This window comes from Agelaius phoeniceus, chromosome 19 (genome assembly GCF_051311805.1).
Source record: "Agelaius phoeniceus isolate bAgePho1 chromosome 19, bAgePho1.hap1, whole genome shotgun sequence".
Taxonomy (NCBI): domain Eukaryota; kingdom Metazoa; phylum Chordata; class Aves; order Passeriformes; family Icteridae; genus Agelaius; species Agelaius phoeniceus.
Window position 1 is genome coordinate 2,954,888 of NC_135283.1, and position 17,943 is coordinate 2,972,830.

At 43.5% G+C, this 17,943-nt stretch overlaps 1 protein-coding gene across 2 annotated transcripts in view; it reads right to left on the reverse strand.

The window, feature by feature from the left end:
* TBCD (tubulin folding cofactor D) overlaps positions 1 to 17,943 on the reverse strand; it is a 125,965-nt gene that overhangs the window by 7,001 nt on the left and 101,021 nt on the right. Inside the window, exons 31-35 of one of the 2 annotated variants that reach the window (XM_054645190.2) lie at positions 16,829 to 16,912; positions 15,333 to 15,491; positions 14,413 to 14,551; positions 7,564 to 7,685; positions 5,681 to 5,758 (exon numbers count right to left, since the gene is read on the reverse strand). In XM_054645190.2, the coding sequence (XP_054501165.2) occupies positions 5,681 to 5,758; positions 7,564 to 7,685; positions 14,413 to 14,551; positions 15,333 to 15,491; positions 16,829 to 16,912 (582 nt within the window). Of the gene's footprint in view, positions 1 to 5,680; positions 5,759 to 7,563; positions 7,686 to 9,302; positions 9,366 to 14,412; positions 14,552 to 15,332; positions 15,492 to 16,828; positions 16,913 to 17,943 lie in introns of those variants that run through there. The other variant, XM_077188123.1, reaches the window with a different exon arrangement.

A 17,943-nucleotide genomic window follows, 5' to 3' on the forward strand; every position in this document is an offset into this window, starting at 1 on the left:
ATTATTAATTATTTATATTTACATTACATCTGTGTGCTGGGGAGTGAACTCCTTTTAGCCAAACAGGTTAAAAGTCAAAAAGCAGTTATCAGTCAAGGATAACTGCCTTGCCATGGCTTGTGTTTAAGCAGTGTGGAATGATCAGAAATACCATGTCAGGAATTACATTATCCTATAGCCAAATAACAGTTACTCAGTCTGTGTATCATCGTGGTCATTCCCTAAGCTCTCCAACCAAACTTTACATAAAAAGGGAAGAATGTTGTTCATAACTACTCCAATTTACAGCCCAAATCATCATGGTCATTCCCCAAGGTCTCCAACCAAATTTAAATAAAAGGGGATGAATGTTGTTCTTAGCTACTCCACCATTTCACAGCCCAAATTCCTTCAGTGATTCCAGACAACGTAATTAAACACAGGGCTCACAGTTCTATTACATGGACAGGCCATGAAGCCATCTTTAAATATATTTAGCAAATTCTTTTCTTTTTCCACAGAGTCTGGGAAACGTGATTCTCACAGCTCTTTCCCAGACACTCGTACAAACACAAGTGCTGTTAGTTATTCCAAGGATCTATTAAAGAGAAGGAAAGAGGGACTAATGCTTTTACTTCAGTTCAAATTATTTAATCTTTTACTTGCCACACTCAAGGCTGAAGTGCCATAGATGCAAAAGAAACTATTTCATATTTGTCTAGTGAGCACAATAACTTCTAGGCTGTGTATTTTGGAAACCTCACTGCATTGTGTATGGAAAGCAGAAAGCAAAAATAGTAACATTCATTTTCTGCCACTGCAATTCAGAGCTGTGGATAAAAACTACTGAAGAAAGCTGGGTACTGTCATCTGTTGAAGGGCAGAACATTTAAAATAAGTTTAAAATGATGTTTATAGGAGTGCCAAGATGTTTTGTTAAGGTAACATGCCTTGTTCTGTAGAGTCTTCCAGACAAAAGTTAGTGGTTTTTAATGACTCTTTAAAAATTTGTAACAAAATCCTGGCACGTACTGGCAAAAAGTGACCTGTTTAAAAAAACTGAACAATAAACCATGGTAAACTGAGGTGAAGAATTCTACACATGGTGGAACAACAGACATCTGCAGGAATGAGTCTGTGTGTGTCTACAGGCATGGATTTGTCTGGGTTGGTGAGGGAAGAGCTCTCTGTATGCTGAGGTATATTTTGTGTTACCTTGGTGGAATTTCTCCTCCTCCCACCCCAATTACACAAATTCCCTGTGTAGAGAGCTAATTACAATCCCTGCAGTGCATGCCTGCCTCTCAGCACAGGCCAGGCCATCCAGTGAATTAGGTGAGATTTAAACTGGTTGAACAGCAGGGACATCACTGAGAAGGGGAGCAACAAAGAGACCAATTGGAACAAGAGCATCTGGAACAAATTTAAAACATGGAACCTCATGAGCAGCATTTTGTGTTTAAAACAGATGCACTTTCCTTTCTGTTGGTTGCCAATTCTACATTTGCAATAACCAAACTTAACCTGTGTGTGATCTCAAATGACTCAAATAGCTTGGCCTCTGTAAAGGAAATTGAGAAAATTCCTTCTCCTGTGTGGGCACTGTGCCAGCAGGAACAGCATCAGCCCTGGGGAAAGAAAGTTCTCTGTGCATTCTGTGAACTGGGGACACGTGGCACTGCCAGAGGTGCTGCTGTCCCCCCTCCAGGTGATCTGGGTCTCAGCAGTGCCACTGCCAGGGTGGAGCTGCCACCAGCCCCTGCCAGCTCTGCTGCACAGCTGCTCATGCAAGAGCAGTAAAACTGCTTGAAAACCAATCCAAGGGAGCATGGATACATGGAAATTATCATGGATACATGGAAATTATCAGCTGGAGATCAATGGGGACACAGACTTTCTTAAAGCACTGCAAGATCACCAGAAAAACACAGAATACATGGGTGCTTCTGTTAGTGTGTAAAGCACATACATGTAGGAGTAGGAGAGAGAAATGTAGAATTTATTTATTACCACTTATTACCACTAATTACCCCAGAGAGCTGAGATCCTGAGCTGCCATTCCAAGGCTGTTCTGTTTTCATGGCACTGAGTATCACTCCCATCTTACCACACTTCTGAGGAGCCAGCAGCCCCAGGGCAGCCCCAGCAGCACTGGGGATCCCTCACCCAGGGAGCAGCAGGAGCCTGCAGCCACAGGAGCTGTGAGCAGTGACACCCCAATGCCAGTGGCCTCAGCTCACTCTCCTCTGTCCTCCCTGTCCTCAAGGGTCCCCCCACCAGCCAGGGACCACCTCTGTGCTTTCAGGGCAGCCACTGGAGAGGCCACAGCAGCCCAGAGTGCATTTCTGAGAGCTCTGCTCCAAGCTGTGCCCGCTGCCTCCAGCAGCCCCCAGCCCACAAACTCCCTGCACTGCCACAAGAACAGCTCCACAAACTGGTCTGGGATGGAATCAGGAGGGTTTGGGCTGTGTGAGCACAGAGCTGAGGGCTCTGCTGCCCTGCTTGGTGGGAGCAGCAGTCAGCCAGTGATGCTGCAGCATCCCCAGCACTTCAGCCAGCACCCAGCTGCCCTGCTGCAGGAGAAACCTTCCTCCTATTCCCTTCCTATTCCCCTCCCTATTCCCTTCCTATTCCCCTCCCTACTTCCCTCCCCATTTCCCTCCCTATTCACTCTCTATTCCCTTCCTATTTCCCTCCCTATTCCCCTCCCTACTTCCCTCCCCATTTCCCTCCCTATTCACTCCCTATTCCCTTCCTATTTCCCTCCCCATTTCCCTCCCTATTTCCCTCCCTATTCACTCCCTATTCACTCCCTATTTCTCTCCCCATTTCCCTTCCCATTCCCCTCCCTATTCACTCTCTATTCCCTCCCTATTCCCTCCCTATTTCCCTCCCTATTCTCTTCCTATTTCCCTCCCTATTCCCTCCCTATTTCCCTTCCTATTTTGGCACTGGTGGGACTGAGGAAACCCCTCAAGCTCAGTGGGACAGGGGCACTTTTCAGCCAGGGCATCTCTCCAGTGCCCCTCACTGCAGTGCCACAAACCACTCCTGTCTGCAGGAGGGACAAGCAGGTTGATGTCACCTCAGGACAGGTAGGAAATAACAACTGGAATATTCCTGACAGCAGTTCTTTCCCCTGAGCCAAGCACAACAGAGGAGCCAGTCCTGGAAGCCTTTTGATGACCCTGGTGACACTGAAGCTGACTCATTTCCAGCCCCACAGGACAGGTATTCACCCCACACACCCCATCCCTGCTGCTCCACACAAGGTAAATCCACCTTCCTTGAGCACAAACATCCAAACCAGGAGAGAGGAGCAGAACAGCAGGGCTCACTTGTCCTTTGGCACAGAGATCACACAGCAGCCACACAGAGCTCCCCCAACACTGAGACTCAGCTGTAGAACCACACCAGAAATGTTGAGCTTTATATTCTAAATTGTACAAGCTGCAGGGTGTGAAAAGGAAGGAAAATGCCTGGTGGGTTCCACCTGTGCAAGGCAGGAGTGACACCCTGTGGCAACTGGTTTTAACTGGAGCACTCACAAGGGTCAAACTGCTCCTGCTCCTAATCCTGATTAATTTAAGCACTTTGGGTATTACCCATTCTGCACTGTGGATGTTTTATCAGAAAATAAATGTGTGGGAGAGCACAGTTTCCATTCAAACCTCAAAATGCATTTGCAAACACTTTTTTACAAGGCAGCAGTTGCCTATTTGGTGGCTGGTTTAGGTATAATCCTGACAGACATCCTACATGCCAATTCCCTTGCTAAAACTCCATTCAGCCCAACATGGTAAAAAAACAATGAGGGAAGGAAATGAAATGGGTGCTGAACATCCCAAGGAAAATACACGAGATACATGCTTGTATCTCAACTTGTATTTGAGGCACATTGTACTGACACTGCAGGCACATGTGGCCTTTCCATGCCACCAAACAGGGTCTCCATTTTCCCACCCACCCTGGGATGTTCTTACACATTTTTATGGAGGCTGCTCTGGAAAGGGAGTACATGGTTCCATTCCAGAGAGCAGACCCAAAGTCAGGCTTTTCTGTTCAAAAAGGAGCAAATGGTTCCATTCCAGAGAGCAGACCCAAAGTCAGGCTTTTCTGTTCAAAAAGGAGCAGGTGGCATCCAACAGCAGGGGCAGGCAGGCCTTGGAGCAGTGGATCCATCCCTAACTACACCCAAAGGACCTAGCAGAGTAACAAAATGCATGAAAGGGAATTCTGGGCTCCCCATCACGAGTTGATCCACACCCAGAGCATGGCAGTAACTCAGCCATGGCCAGCTCTGCACAGGAGGCACCCACATTCCCCAAATCTGACACATGCAGGAATTAAACTCCATCTTTTAACTGTCTGCCACCTCCCCACTGCTCTGCCCTTCCTGGGCTCTGCATGGTCACAAGTTCTGCACTCCAGGCCAGCATTTCACTCCCCTGACACCAGCATGATCCACTTGGCTGCTTCATTATTCATTTTCTTTTTTGGTTTCATCATCAAACTGGAGGCAAATACATCTGGATCAGCTTCAAAATCATTTCCCCCATAATAGCCCTGGATTTTATTTCAAGGCTTTTACACAAAGCATCACAATGGCACCACAGGGCTGAGTGTGAGTCACTCACACAGCAAAGGCATTGCTGCTACCACTGGGTTTCTGTTCAGTGACCTGGAGACAAGACTTTGACTGGAATTTCCATCCATAATCTCTCACCTTCCCCAGCAGGGGTGGCTGGAGCCTGTATGGAAGCCCCAGATCAGTGGCACAATTATCAAAGTGAACAATATTCACTCCATCTGTCTTTGACTCACTTTAAATTCTCATTCAAACAGGGACTGCCACGTGCAATTTCAGAAATACTATCTAAAACCACACTTCAAGACAAGAGTGGGCTCAATCAAAACTTTCAGAATGATGAAAGCTTTTCAGATTGATCTGCTGTGAGCAGTTCTTGAATCAACAAGTTCCCAGTGCAGTATCTGTGCTTGCAGGATTGCACAATTCTGTAAATACCTGCAGATATGCCAAGATGCTGCCTGGGAGAGCTTGTGGAATAGATTTTAATATTACTGAAATTCAAATAATTCTTTTCTGAAACATCTGCAAAGCCCCATGATTTCACATTGGAATATCTCACTCACATTTACCTGTTCCTAAACTGAACACTTTCCACAAGACTGAGCTCAGGGTGGAAGAGCTGGGATATGACTTTTTATTATTATCAGAATTTTAATTCACATCTTTGGAGATATTCACATTAAGCAAAGCAGTGGGACTGGGGGAACCACAGCTTGTAGGCACAGAGGGCTCTGCAGCACCTCACAGGACACTGCCAGTGCTCAGGGCTCCCAGTACAGCAAGGAATGTGCTCCAGGGATTTAGGAAGCTGGGAAATGAAGAATGGATCTGATACTGGTCCAAGAATCCCAGGTGAAACATGCAAATTGCATTTGATTAATGTCCTGGCTGTCAAACAGAGAACAAGGAACGAACTTCTACACAGACAAGAGAGTCAAGGATTTTGCCAGGACCCTTTCAAGGCTGTTTGTCCCACTTGGGGAAAGTTAAGGCATTGCAATATAGGCTCACACTTGGAGCCCTGGGCACCCCCAGAGCAGCAGCCAGGGCAAGACTGAGGAGCTCTGATGCACAGTGAGAAATAAACCAAAGAGAATTCCAGCAACTCACTTCTCTTGCTCAGTGAACATATCAAAACAGCCATTTGCCAGCATCTGGTCCAGCATTGTCAGCAGAGGTACAGACACCCTGAGGAAAGAAAATGATTCAACAAGGTAAATACACTTCTTGGCATACAGATATATCCTATTTTTAATCAGAAGCAAGGAAGGAAACTTCCTACATACCTACACACAGGTAAATTAGAGCTCTGATTTACACAGGGGAGGGCTGCTCAGTACCTTGTGTGTGTTGGCTGAACGGGGACATTCCCTCCCAGCCAAAAAGGAAAAACATAATTAAAAACAGCACTGCTTTACATTTGCAGGGTCCTGAAAACACAACTGACAGTATTAGAAAATATTAATCTGTTTTCTAGAATATGAACAATGTATTCCACTAACTGTATCAGAAGTTACAGCACCAAATGAACCAACACTTGTCAGCTGGAATAACCATGGCCATGTTTTCAACAGTTGAAACAGGAAACAAAATAAAAATACAATAGGTTTTTAAAATTTATACATTAATATAAATAATAAAAATAATAATTAATATGAATAATAATAGAATAATATAATAATTAATATAAATTAGTATTTCTACATTAAATATTTATATATATATTACATTTATTTATAGCTATATTTATAGCTATATTTATATTTTATATTTATTTAGTATTTTATTTATACAACAGAACAAGGGAGAATGGCTTCAAACTGCAAAAGAGCAGGTTTAGATGGGATATTGGGAAGAAATTCTTCCCTGTGAGGATGGGGAGGTCCTGGCACAGATTGCCCAGAGCAGCTGTGGCTGCCCCATCCTCTGAAGTGTCCAAGACCAGGCTGGAAGGGGCTTGAAGCAACCTGGGCCAGTGGAAGGTGTCCCTGCCCTTGACAGGGGACTGGAATGGGATGAGCTTTGAGCCCCCTGCAACCCAAACCCTTCCATGATTTAAAAACTTGAATGTGCAAAATATTTTGCCAACACTCCTTGGTTTTGTATTTTACCACAGCTCCTGCTGTACCAGACAGCTCTGTTAAAGCAAATCCATGTGCCTTGGGCATCCACTGGATGTGCCACAGGAAGGGAAGGGAAGGGAAGGGAAAAAAGGGAAGGGAAAAAAAGGGAAGGGAAAAAAAGGGAAGGGAAAAAAAGGGAAGGGAAGGGAAGGGAAGGGAAGGGAAAGGAAAGGAAAGGAAAGGAAAGGAAAGGAAAGGAAAGGAAAGGAAAGGAAAGGAAAGGAAAGGAAAGGAAAGGAAAGGAAAGGAAAGGAAAGGAAAGGAAAGGAAAGGAAAGGAAAGGAAAGGAAAGGAAAGGAAAGGAAAGGAAAGGAAAGGAAAGGAAAGGAAAGGAAAGGAAAGGAAAGGAAAGGAAAGGAAAGGAAAGGAAAGGAAAGGAAAGGAAAGGAAAGGAAAGGAAAGGAAAGGAAAGGAAAGGAAAGGAAAGGAAAGGAAAGGAAAGGAAAGGAAAGGAAAGGAAAGGAAAGGAAAGGAAAGGAAAGGAAAGGAAAGGAAAGGAAAGGAAAGGAAAGGAAAGGAAAGGAAAGGAAAGGAAAGGAAAGGAAAGGAAAGGAAAGGAAAGGAAAGGAAAGGAAAGGAAAGGAAAGGAAAGGAAAGGAAAGGAAAGGAAAGGAAAGGAAAGGAAAGGAAAGGAAAGGAAAGGAAAGGAAAGGAAAGGAAAGGAAAGGAAAGGAAAGGAAAGGAAAGGAAAGGAAAGGAAAGGAAAGGAAAGGAAAGGAAAGGAAAGGAAAGGAAAGGAAAGGAAAGGAAAGGAAAGGAAAGGAAAGGAAAGGAAAGGAAAGGAAAGGAAAGGAAAGGAAAGGAAAGGAAAGGAAAGGAAAGGAAAGGAAAGGAAAGGTTAAAGGGAAAACAGCCAAGGATGAGCATTACCGGTCATTCCTCAGGTTGTCCTCAAAGACCTTCAGCAGCGTCTCACAAAAACTCCCCAAGGCACTGGGGTCACTCTGGATCTTCTTCATGTGGTCAAACAGGCTCTGGGCCGAGTATCTGAGCTGCAACACGAGGAACCTCCAGTGAAGGACTGGAAAAAGCCAGTGCCCAACCACAGGGGCTGCAGGAGTGCCCTGGGACACCCCTCCAGCAGCACCAAAACCCAACAGGCCACGGCTCTCTCACCTGCACTAACCCACTTCCAAGGCAACTTGGGGGTTTGGTGCTTTCCTTTTTAAGCTGGCAAGCTTTTGGATGTTTTCTCCTTTTTAAGCTGGCAAACTTTTGGGTTTTTTCCTTTTTAAGTTGGCAAACTTTTGGGATTTTCTCCTTTTTAAGCTGGCAAACTTTTGGGGTTTTTTTGCTTCTTAAGCTAGCAAACTTTTGGGTTTTTTCCCTTTTTAAGATGGCAAACTTTTCCTTGGCAATTCTAAGTTGGCCACTTTTGGGTGTTTTTTCCTTTTTAAGCTGGCAAACTTTTGGGTTTTTCTCCTTTTTAAGCTGGCAAACTTTTGGGTGTTTTTTCCTTTTTAAGCTGGCAAACTTCTGGGGTTTTTTGCTTTTTAAGTTGGCAAACTCCCTCCCAGAGCTGCTGTGGAAGGGAAGCAGGCACAGCCCCTGTGGGAATCCCCTTCTCCTCAGCCTGACCATTTTATCAAGGAAAGAAAATAAAATATTGGACGAGGATGAGAAACGTCACAAGTGTCTTCCCAAAAGCAAATGAGAGGAATCTATATTTAAACATTTTATCTAACAAAACTCATATCAGTAACATTTATGAGTGCATCAGTACCCAAGAATAAGAAACAATTCAGCCTTGGCTCAAAACTCTGAACTATTTTCCCAAAGCTTCAGCCTGCAAACAGCACAGGCACAACCTTCCCACTTTGTTCTGTACTGAAACATCCTGGGCAGTGCAGGAGCAGAAATATTTCTTTAAAAAGGTCGAGCAATTTGGAGAAATTATTCAGTTATTCTGAGTTTCAGAATGACAGCCAAATCTCAGTAAAATCTGTGCAAGGCAGCTACACTGAACTGAAGCCAGTGTGGTTCTTCCACACTCCAAAAGCAGCACTGGTGTGTGCCCCAGTGTGCCCAGTATAAACTGGGTGCTGACACTGAAAGCTCTTCACAGGATATACAATTGTAAGAGAGATTTCCTGAAAATTCAAAACCTGCTTAATTGTTATATACTACCCTTTAAAACAATCTGTGCATTTAAGACTATTATAAATAAATTATAAATATTTTATCTTTACACCTTCCAAGAGCAGAGATCAACAACAAGCAGAGGAAATCCCATCTCACAAAAAAATCTTCGGTGTTGTCATTTTCTCTCCTATTTCTTTTGTGTCTTAAACCACCTCAGAGATCTCTCACCATTTTTTTTTTGAGGAAGTTGAATGACTCAGTGCATTCTCTGCAGATCCAAATGACTTGAAAAGGCAAGAAAGGGCATGGAAGGGCAACAAGCACAGCTCCAGGTGAGGTGCCCCAGAGCTGTACCAAACCAAGGCAGAGCAGCAGGATATCAGAAACACTGGAGAATGAGGATAGCACAAGCAATTAAACAATACAAAAATACAGGTGTGGACAATCCATCATGTAACTGCTTGGGAGACTGAAAAATGGGGCATTTTCCCAGTACTGGCAGAATCTCCAGCATTACAACATGACATGAGCAGGTTAAATCCTTATTTCCTCCTCAGGAGAGCTCCTTCTGTCCCAGCCCAGTATCTGAGCTGTAATCTTAACTGCTCCTGAGTATTTGCAGGGGAGAATATTTCCAAATGTCTTCCTCATCTATGCAGAACACAAATTCACACTGCATCAAACATGTGACATTTACCTTTCCCTGGGCTTCCACAAGGACTGGGAGAGGAAATTAGGAGGTTAATGGGCTGGAACTGGGACAACTTTGGATATAAATTTAAGAGGAGGCCTGAGAATGACCTTGATCTTATGAAAGAGCAAAGCCAGGGTTTGCCAAGGTGTGACTGCCCCAACACTGAGGGCAAGAGCAGATCCTGCAGGGCCAGGAGATGAACAGAGCAGAGAACAGAGCTCAGAGGCACCCTGCACCTGGTGACAGTGATACCTCAGGTTTAGCTTTGCTATTTTTCACATTCTGTGCTGCTTTAGTGTGTGGGTCTGGGTTCACATCAGGGGATGGTGAGCTCTGTGCACAGAGCAGGGAGACAAAACAATTCCTGCTCCAGCTGGGGACCAAGGACAAATGATCCAAATCTCAGCCCAAGAGCACAAACACCGTGGGCTGGAGAGAGAAAAACAAGGATGGGACTGGATGAGCTAAAGCTGTAGTTGGACAATGAACTGCAAGATGCAAATGGAGCAGAACTGATCCCAGGGAGAGACCTCGTGTCCATCTTGGGACCATTTTGGTTCATCTTGGGTGCAGCCCTGGCTGGGCTCTTGTGCTGCCCAAGGTGGATCCATGGAGGAGATCCTTTGAATAAATCCCTGCTTTATTCTGGAACTCTGCCCAGCCTCTGCTCCAGCTCAGCCTTCACAAGGCATCAAGAGAACTCAAGCCCTGAAGGTTCAACCTCCAGAACCAGGGCACAGAGAGGCACAAATGCAGCTCCAGCTCCAGCTCCTGCAGCTCTGGGCAGGTCCCTGCTGTGGTTCTACACAAACCTTCACCAAACTGTTCCCAGCCAGCTTTGCAGAACAAAGCTACAGTACTTGTAAAACCAGCTTTGAGGACTGATATGGTCAAAAAGAATCAGCTGAAGCTAATTCCAGTTTGTAACAGAGCATCTGTTACATCCAAAATCTCAGCTACACATGAGTGATTAAGACACCTGATCCACATCAGGGCTCTGGTTTGTACTTTCAGCAGTGATGCCTTACATGAAGCAGGAATATCATAATTCACATTATTTTTCTCTGGAAGAAAAGAATGCCTGGAATTATTCTCAAGTGTATGTTGCTCAAGAACTCTCAATGAAGAAAAGAGGATTTTGGGCCTTTTTCTTTCACCAAATATGCATTGATTTGCATACAATTTGTCCTAGTAACCAGATGTTTTAGAATATAATCTACTAATATCCCAATATTTTTGTTTGTGAGATCTACACAGTAACACAGCTTTGGTACTGCCTGGGAGGAACTTTAAGAGTTCAGAATATGTTGTTCTTTTTTTCTGAAGGCTTTACTTACAATTTCTATATCACTTTAAAATGCAATTTTCATTCTTTAGGGGGAAAGGGAATCACAGGACATTCTGTGCTTAAACAAAATTTAGAATGTAATGTAGTTCAACAGTAATGAAATTATATCAAAATTATATCCTGACTCCTGCAACTGCAGGGTTTGTGCACTGGAGAAAGACCAGCATTGTACATCTGATCTCCACAGACTGAGGGGTTTTATGCAGCCATAAGAAATATGCATCACTGTGGGCCAGATGTATAATTAGGAGATTCTTTTACACAGAGAAAGTGCCCTTTGAACCATGGTGATGGAGCAGAGTGCCAAATCCCACAGGGAATGACATCTTCTGTTTTTCCAGATTACTTCCAAGGCTTGAGCTACAATTCTTCAGCAGCCCCACTGCCACCACAACACTTCAGAGACCCCACATGGCTCATTCCAGAAAATCTCTTTAAAAAGCCAAACAAAGAACTACTCTTGCTAAATATACTGCAGAGCAATTTTAGCTGCAGCCAAACTGCCCCTGACCACGGAGTTACAACAGAGCCTTTCTCCTGTGGATTCCCTGGGATGACTAAAAGACAAACTGACATTTGAACTCAATTATCCTGCAGGATATGCAAGAATCTTCTTTCTGACTTCCATGTCCACGTGTCTTTGTGCACAGATATGTTTGAAGTGAGAGGGAAGAGAGGCACAAGAATACACCCATCACTGCAAGAACACATATTCCAATCATCTTTTTCCCCCATCCACAATTTTAAAAAGCTGCTTCTTTCATATGCATTTAATAGGATCATTCTTAAAATTGTCCATCAATGTTTTAAATCAGTCTCTGGATATTGAGCAAAGAATGCTACAGGCTTTGACAGAGTAGTTTGAATACCAGTCATTGTAAAACACATCAATTCCAATTTCTATATCACATTTTAGATATTAAAAGTAATTCACCACACACATACACTCCCAAGTGTAAGTGCCCAACCTTGCCTTTCTAGCTGACTCAAGAGAGAATTAGCTCATCTTCTTTCTAAAGCCCTGGAGAATATTTTAGCCAGAACAAGCCTTTATGTTAAAGAAAACTGGAGGGTCACAGAAAAGTGAACATTTCACAATCACAGTTTGAGAACACTGCAGAAGGTTTCCCTTAACACACTGTCAGATGCTAACAAGGGAAGGGAGCTGCATGTAACTGAACTGTTCCAACTTTTCATAACTAAATGCAACCAGGAGTTTAAAAAAAAATTAAAATATTGAATAAGAATTTTCCTCTGACCCCAGCTAGCAGCCAAAATGTCTGTTTCTCCAAAACTTTCCTCCTTTTTTTACTTAGACAAATAACTTTGGTTTTGGTGGAGCCTCCTATAATTAACTGTGCTTGACTGAAAGCTGAATTTCATGTGCATGTTTGCTATTAAAGAAATCTGTTAAGAGTTACATTGTCTATCTGATAATTACTGTCACAAACCAACACACACATGTTTCCAAAGTTCTAAAATAGCCCTTGCCATATAATTAGTTGCCATTTTAGAAACATCCAAATGCTCAGAATTGGTTTAAACACAAGAGACTGCACAGACACTGAATTCCCTGCTCCAGGGAGCCCAAAGGCTCAGAGACATCTCTTGATCCCAAGAGCAGAACCCACAGCACCAGGCAAAAATAAAAAATCTCTTGGGCAAGTTGTGGCTGAGCAGGGGAAGGCATGGGAGACAAGCTCCAGGTGATTTTATCTCCTTCTTGCTGTGACCCAGCAGGAGCTGCTCCCCCCTTCACAAAATTCTGTTTCCCAGCACTTTTCTACTGGTTTTCTTAATTTGAGATGGAAATCTTAATTAGAAACACTCTTAACCACTGTTGGGGTGTTGACTCACAGCCTCCTCCTCTTGTTACAGGCCCACTGGGATTTAAAGGCTTAACTGACAGTCCAAAATATTCTGTTACTGCCTGATATTCCTCTGTGGTGTCATATTGAACCATGTCCTTACCCCCAAAATTGTCTTTATATTTTACATCTTTGGCTACAACAAATCAAAAAACATTATAAGCCAAATATCTGGAAACCAAGAATTCTGAAACTACCAGTGGAAGTTGTAATAAAAGGACAGAAGGATACACTACAATTAAAAGAAAGTAGGGAAAAATTTGGCAGCAGAGCAGACTGCCAAAGTCAGTGATAAAGAGATTGTTCATGCCAGAAGAATGAAACAAGGATTGCAAAGCTCAGAGGATTTAGACAGACATCTGAATAATATTTCTTTGTAATGGAACTTCTGACATCTCACTAGTATTTTAGTAGAAAAGGTACAAAAAATAATTAAAAAAAGAAATCTGTGCATACTGTTAACACCTACTGACCACTACCAGTTACCACCTTGCATCAGGTGACAAAGGAACTGGTTTTCACCTCACTGGGGAGAGCAATCCCCTTGCACTGAGCTGAGGGGCTCTGCTCCTGATCCCAGCTGGGACAGTCAGCACAGGGCTGGGATTTGTGGGCCTGGAACTTTCAGTCCTGTCCAGGAGAGGACAAACAAAGCCCCCTCACTCCTTGTTCCCTGCACACTCAGCTGTTGGAGCTCTGGATGCTGAGAATTTTACACTTTCTGTGCTGACAGACTCTGACTACCAGGAGAGCACTGCATTTGACCTGAGGCCTTGGAGAAGGCTTCCTTGTTCTTCTTCATAGGTGGTATTTTGTAATTGGACAGAAAAGTCTGCATTGTGGACTTTGAGCAATCAGTTATTGGCTTAAAAGTGAAAATCATTTAGGTGTCATTTCTTAACTGGACAGTTTAGCCTTAAAAGACCTTGAAACAAGTGATAGTTATCCATTTTTGTGCCTTGCTAATGAAAGACTGCAGAACTGCAGTAAAAAATCAGCTAAGCCTGAACATGAACTATTGTCTCAAGTGCCTTCAACCCAACCTCAACAGAGGCAGAAAAAAGAAGCTGAAAACCAGCAGAGAGCAAGTGAAGAGAATGACACAAAAGGAAAGCCAAGAAGGGCACTGGGTGTGCAAGCAGTGGTCTCCCATCACCAGAGACTCAACAGCTGATCCAAGGACAGACCTGTCCCAGGAAAGGCCAGCACACCCTGCCAGCACTGGTGATGCTGGTGATCAGCAGCCTCACACACAGGGCTGAGGATCACAGCAGGCTGAGGATCCCCCAAACACACACAGAGCTGACAGACTCTGACTCCCAGGAGAGCACTGCATTTGACCTGAGGCCTTGGAGAAGACTTCCTTGTTCTTCTTCATGGGCTTGGGTGGTATTTTGTAATTGGAGAGAAAAGTCCTCATTGTGGACATTGAGCAATTAGTTTTTGGCTTAAAAGTGAAAATAATTTAGGTGTCATTTCTTAATTGCACAGCTTAGCCTTAAGAGACCTTGCAAGAAGTGACAGTTATCCATTTTTGTGCCTTGTTAATGAACTGCAGTAAAAATCAGCTAAGCCTGAACATGAACTCAGTGTCTCAAGTGCCTTCAACCCCGACCTCGACAGAGGCAGAGAAAAGCAGCCGAAAGCCAGCAGAGAGCAAGTGAAGAGAATGACACATAAAAGGAAAGCCAAGAAGGGCACTGGGTGTGCCAGCAGAGCTGTCTCACCGTGGTCTCTGTGAGTCCCCCCACGGACACAGAGAGCCCCAGCAGCACGTGGTACTGGTAGGCCGGCAGCCCCAGCAGCTGCGTGATCCGAGGGAACGCTTCCGACGCCGCGTTCCAGTTCAGCGTCTCCTTCTCCCACCTGCAAGGGGAAGGGAAAGAATCATCCTGTGTGGGTGCACTGCTGTTCTCCTCCTCACATTGCTCCTCCACACCAGGGAGGAAGGTGTGTGAATTACCTAAGTGTCAAATCAAAGATTGGGCTTTGAGCACATTGGGTAAATACAAATCAAAGCTTCAGCCACTGCCAGTGGAGTGCAGGAATCTCCAAATCCTTGTTCTGATCCAGGGAAGATCTGAACTGCACTTTCCTTCCCCCAGGCACTTCTGCCTACATTCACAAAACAAGTTTCTTTCTGCAGTTTCCTTCTGTGCTCTCTCCCACCACCAGCTGCTCAAGGACAGACCTGTCCCAGGAAAGGCCAGCACACCCTGCCAGCACTGGTGATGCTGGTGATCAGCAGCCTCACAGACAGAGCTGAGGATCCCAGCAGGCTGAGGATCCTCCAAGCACAGAGCTGGATGTTCCTCACACCCATCAGGTATCATAATCACCACTCAGGAATGAGTTTCTCTCACTCTTGCTTTAACTAGAAAGTCCATCTTGGAAAACTACTGGAACTAGAGCTTGGTTAAAACAATACAACTCATTAAAAACTATCACTATGACCAATGTTTTCCAGTTCAGGAAAAAAATATGTTCATGCATATTCATAGGGCAATTTAGTGAAATCCTGACAACACCAAATATTCCTCCATACACATACTGGCCATAAAAATTACATCAGGTTGCTTGGTTTAGGTGAAACTGTATGCATTTATCTTTTACTTTCATTGGTTTAGGACATTTTTCAACACCTTACCTTGGAAATATCCTCTCTAGCTCTTCTCTGTGAGGGATGTGTGGAACTGGAGGATGGTCAAAGTGCAAAAGAGTGAGGAACACAGATCCTGCATGAGCTCGGAATTTATCTATTTTTTCAGCTGACTGTTGAGCCAACCAGCACATAATCTGCTTGCAGCTATAAAGAAGAAAACAATTAATCAGAAAATTTAAGCAGTAGAATGCGTATTTAGATGTAAATGGTTTCAATTAAATGAATAAGAATGATCCTGCTAGGAAAGCATTCTGGTTTAACTCTTCAGAATGAACACACAAGTGATGTAGGACACCCAGATGGTGATAGAATCACGAGGCTTTATCTTCCACAGATCAACCAACCAAAAACCAGCATGACATTCATATTACAGAATATTTTATCCACTTTTTACACATACTGCCCCACCCTTCACCCAAAAAGATAACAAAGTCATTGATGGCCTGGCTGAACTGCTACATTTCAGATGGAAATAGAGCAGAACTTTGAGAAAAGCACATTTTGAAGTAGAAAACTGCCCATGTAACAGAGGACAAGGTCTCTCCTCCATCTCATATATCCCAAGTAAATCACTTCTTCAATTCTGGCTAGTTTTTAACAATATCTTACTTGGTTTATGCTCACAACTAAACTCACATCTACAAAATTGTGTCCCATAAGCTCCTTAACCCTTCAGAAAGGGCCACTAATGACAGTAAAACCAGCTACAATTCCTTCAGTTACACCAAGGCCCAGAATATTTCCAAAATGGGATCCAGCTGGCAGGAATGCTTTTCTCAGTTCCATGTGGACAATCTGTGAATAAACAGCTGAACAGGAGGAAGCCCCTGAAAATTTAACCCTGGGCACTAGTGAGCAGTGTGTTCTTAGAGAAACCAGTGCTTTCCTTCTAGGTGTCCTTCAACATTTGGGGGTTTTTAATTAAATCCCAAACCATGTATATGTTCACCTAATCATTGGCCTACTCTGTCTACAAACCAATACCACTATTAGGAAAGTTTTACTGCAGCTCAAGCTATGTTTTAAAAATTGTACTTTTTTATTAATTCTTTTATTATTAGGAGCACCATATCATAAAATTAAAAATCAGGAGCTCAGTGTAAATTCTTTTTCTTTATTTCCTTACTAATAATTCTGCAAAGAAATGAATCCAAGCTCATTCTCACATCTGATCACATTCCAAATTAATGATGTGACACTCTGGATAAGCAGATTTGCTTTCTGTTTCAGTGAGCACTTTTGGGAAGCACCACAGAGGGGGCAGGTTTAGCCCAAATCCCACAGCTGTGCTGCATTTCCAAGGTGGGATTGCCACCCAGGCTCTCCCAACAAGGTTTTCCCAGATGTAACATCTCCCCATCCGCATGGGCTTGATGCACTTGTGTCAAAGCTCTGTCCCACTCAGTAAAGGAGGAGCACAGAGTGTCCTGCAGGGCTGGGTGGAGCTCCAGGAGACAAACACAGGGCAGAACATGACCTACATGCTGGCACTGATCAGCTCTGCCTCGCTCTGCACCAGCAGCAGGGTCACCTCCATCAGGCTGGTCATGGCGGCCTCGCGCACCCTGTGGGGACACAGATCAGAGCAGCCTCAGCAGCACTGAGGCTAAATAATTTCAATAAACACACCTTCCATTCCCTCAGCTGGGTGAGGACACCAGCACAAATTCCCAAAAAACAAAAGCAATGACCTCTGAGAGCATCTCCCATACTTTGGGAGGACAAGGAGTGTCCCCCCAGTCCCATTCTGTGAAACAAAGCTCACATTGCACTGAGGGTCCAACATTCATCCCTGCCTCACCAGCCTGGTTTTCATTCCAGCCAGATGTCACCAGGCTTATTCTTTATTTTAAGAAGGTTAAAACTGATAATGATTAGTAATATTTCATGTGCAAGTAGATGTATTTAAACTTAAGTGCTCTGTCTGCTTGAAATTATTTTCTGAAAAGGCCAACTCACACTTTGACAGTCAGATGTTGAACACTGTCACGTTCTTGTAAATTTTCAAGCTTAATATTTCCAACAAGTTGTGACTCAGAGTGGCTTAAACCTCTATGCTAAGCAATAATTAATTTCATGAAAATTTTGACCAAAGTAACACTAAATTGGGCTTGAAGTGAGTCTTGTCTAGATAATGATCTTCTCCCTTCAAAATGTCTAAATATAATTTTTTTAAAAGTGTAATTTTAATTTCAAAAATCATCAATATGGCTGTTTTAAACCATGTCTTGTCAATCCATGAGTTTTTAAAAAACTGAAGGCAAGGGCAATACTTCAGTGGGTGACATGACCCTGCACAAGACCAGGCCCAGCACGTTCACCACATTGGTAACTCAGAGTAATGTCATCCTTTCTCAGTAATAATTTTTTTAAAAAGAATAAAAAACTATTTGAAAAGACCCAGCAGGCTTCTATGAGAAGAAATACTCCTCTTGCTGGTTTCCAAAACAACTTGAAAATAGTTGCAGGTGCAACCTAAAACTGGGTGGGACATTTGTTATAATGGTAAAAAAGGTAAATTACATCATTTTTTCCAAAGCAGTTTAAAACAAGTCTGGCAGTCTTTCATCAAGGTTATGTTTTACTAGTTTTTTGT